This window comes from Fukomys damarensis, unplaced genomic scaffold (assembly GCF_012274545.1).
Source record: "Fukomys damarensis isolate Sample0158 unplaced genomic scaffold, DMR_v1.0_HiC HiC_scaffold_3, whole genome shotgun sequence".
In the NCBI taxonomy this organism is placed as follows: domain Eukaryota; kingdom Metazoa; phylum Chordata; class Mammalia; order Rodentia; family Bathyergidae; genus Fukomys; species Fukomys damarensis.
In genome coordinates, this window is record NW_022900915.1 from 20,298,478 (window position 1) to 20,301,677 (window position 3,200).

The 3,200-nt window shown below is 39.2% G+C and overlaps 1 protein-coding gene across 1 annotated transcript in view; it reads right to left on the reverse strand.

The window, feature by feature from the left end:
- Positions 1 to 231: 231 nt before the first annotated feature.
- Positions 232 to 3,200, reverse strand: part of Camk4 (calcium/calmodulin dependent protein kinase IV) — a 113,558-nt gene continuing 110,589 nt past the window's right edge. The window contains exons 10-11 of the mRNA XM_010607905.1: positions 2,124 to 2,276; positions 232 to 946 (exon numbers count right to left, since the gene is read on the reverse strand). Coding sequence (XP_010606207.1) covers positions 536 to 946; positions 2,124 to 2,276 — 564 coding nt within the window. The 3' untranslated portion in view covers positions 232 to 535. The remainder of the gene's footprint in view (positions 947 to 2,123; positions 2,277 to 3,200) is intronic.

The window sequence follows — 3,200 nt, forward strand, 5'->3', positions numbered from 1 at the left end:
TCAAATGAGAAAATTTTGCACATATTGTACAACTATCACCTATAACCATATCCTTGTAAACAGTTTGAACACATTAATGATGAAAAGTGAATATTGGGAAAGTCGCGGGAACGTTTTGTAACACTACCTGGTATTAGCTGCGTGGCAGTTCAGAGGGATTACTGCCTCAAACCCAGAGGATGTAAGACGGCTTCATTTTCTATGAAAACCCAATTTGCAATTATCTACTTCAAATGTGAGCCACTGATTGCTGAAAAATGTGTTTTTAAGTGTTGTGTTAACTTGCAATTTCAACTTAACTCACTGGTGTTAGGTATCCATACATGCCATAGAAAACACAATTATTTTCATAAAGCAGTCACATGCATTGACGTAGGGTTACCGACTGGCATATATGTATTTTTTTGCACCTCAGAAACAGAATCACTGGAGTGCTTATCATGCTTCCACACCATCCTCGCTGAAAGATGAAGTACAAAGTACAAAGCACGTAACATGCTGGAGAGTTTGGCCTCCAGATCTGAAGACAGCAGATTCAGTATTCTGGCAGGATCACATCCTGTTGGAAAAGCCCAAGTCCCACAGCTGGAATTTCCTGCTCCTCTTTGGGGTCTGCTGCTTCCTCCGAGGGCTTCAGCTTCTCCACTCCGCCCTTTTCTCTTGCCAGATCAGCCACCTTTATACCATCAGGCACCATCTTGGGGGTCTCCTCAGCATTTATGCCTTCATCTTTCACCTCCTCTATCAGCTCGGCCTCTGTGCTCTCAACTGTCATGTGGGCCCCGTCTCCTTGAATATTCTCTTCTTGTGGAATAGCTCTGATGTCCTCACCGCACTCTTGGGTTGGCGATGGTTCCTGGCCAGACTTCTGACTCTCTTGGAGGCTGCTATGACTGCTGCTGGCACTTCCCAGTCGGGAGGAGGCCACTACTGCCTTCACTGCTGCCTGATTGGGGAAAGGAAAGTTTCAAGTGTCATTTCCATTCAGAATCCCAAGTCAGAGGTCAAGCTCCACTTTGTATTTAGGGAGTGTATTTCAGAGGTTTGCGTTCAGTCCTTCAATGCATTAGTCCAGGATTGACTGCTAGATGAAAACTTGTTTGGAGAATGAACAGCAAAACCTCTTTAATTTCAAATTAAGAGTATTTGATCATCTGGACAATTGAAAGTCTGAGTAAATATGTTTGCTCATAGCTGAATGGACTAAATGTTAGACTGTTTCTCAAAATATTTGTTTCATGGAACATTAGTTCCATGGATTTCAGCAGGTATTATGAAGATAAGAGTTCAAATTAGCTTGAAAAACCCTGGTTTAAATCACCATTATTTAATGTAGAGTCTTTCGAATTAATTTGATCACAGACCCCCTTCAGGTTTATCTGCTGATATCTATATCAGCCTGTGGAAAAATGGCTGAAAGGTCCCTCATTTTGACCCCTAACTATTCTCTGAAATCCTTTGCTTCTTACATAGCTAATCCTAAATACCATCATGTCATAGCAAAGCACCTACTCTGTATTCTATATATACAGGCTATAAAATGAACAGATAGTGATACCTCCGCTTACGAACCTAGTTTATTTACAGTTTTGGAGAAGATAGCCATGTCTGTGTCGGGGAGATGGCCATGGTCATGTTTGTCACCCAATGCAGAGTTTTATGAATAGAAGCAAAATTGTGCCAAACACTTTTGTTTGCAAATGGAGTTGTTTCCGAAGTATTTGTGAACTGAGGCATTACTGTATGTCCTAGAGTAATTTTCTGTAGCATTATTCAATTTTTTTCCAAGTACAACACATACATATAATAAAATATGGTTTTAAAAAATATCTCCTAATTTTCACATATTCAGAAAGAAAACAAATTTTTGAATGAATGGTTTCCTGAAAAATGCTGCTCAAACTTGGCCTTAATGAGAAACAGTGTTAGAATATTTGGTGGGCAAATTTCAAACTACATTTCTTGTATAGGAATAAATTTATGAAAGGATAACAAAACTGTAAGTGGTTTTATGTAACACTGTTGGTATTCCAAAGCAAGATTTGTTTTCTGGTATCACTGGAAATGAATGATAGTACCAGACAAAGAAAAAAGTCTGTCTTAAACAAAACAGATCACTTTACCTTCAGTTTGCGCCGAGCGTTGAATTCTTGGAGCTTCTTTTGAGCAGTGTCCATGTGTACAAAGTTGGCTGCTTTACCCGTCACCCATGGATGCTGGAGCGCTTGAAAGGTAGTCAGCCGTTTCTTAGGATCCAAAACAATTAATTTTCTGACCTAAAATATTAAAGAACAAAAGACTTAGGCAAACCTTTTTTGGTGACCTGGACTTGTCCTGTTTGTGAACTTCTAGATCTTCTGTTTCCAAGCAATAGTATTAAGAATGTGTTCTTTTTTTTTTTTTTCCAAAAATGTTTAAGATTTACATCACTGAGTAGGACTGCCTTAAGGGTAGGAGTAGCTGGGGAAGACAACAAGACCATAGTGTGTACCACCTGAGAACCCAAACTGGCAGACTGCTTTCCAACAGAAGTCCAAGAAACAGGTCCTAGGTCCTCTTTGAAGGAAGAACCAGCATCTCAACTAGCCTGCAGCTCAAAATCAGCTAGAATTCAGAACTTGAAATACAACTCTATGGTAAGAGAATCATACAGGCATCATCATTCTTTCTGTGGATATTAAGTGGAAAACAAAAAGGATAATATCCTAGCCCTTATGGAATACTATTTTATGATTCTCTTGTGGCTTGTAGTTCTTTCTTTTTAATTTTTTGATGTTTCTAGGAGAATAAGACCAGCTGGGGTAAAAGTCATGTTAGAACCAAAATAGTCAGTGACTTTGGGATATGAGTTGATAATGAATAAATCTGACCAATGGCAACTTATTCTGCAAGGTTTACTCCTGCTTCTAAGGATGAGCAAAAAATAAAATTGCAAGAAAGATCAATAAATAAAAGAATTCCCAGCCCTGGGCTCAGAACGAGTGACCTAGTATGAGGGAGAGAACATCTGGAGTCAGGAGGCGTGCTCAGGCTTGGTTGTCTCTATTTCTGCGATCCTAGACATAGTCTGGCATGAATTGTTTGTCCATGGACAGAGTGCATTTTCTTACACGATTGAATCTCACTTCCACCTTCATTGTTTTGCAAATGCATTCTTATTTGTATATAATTTTTTTTTTTTTTTTGGTGGTACCAGGGAT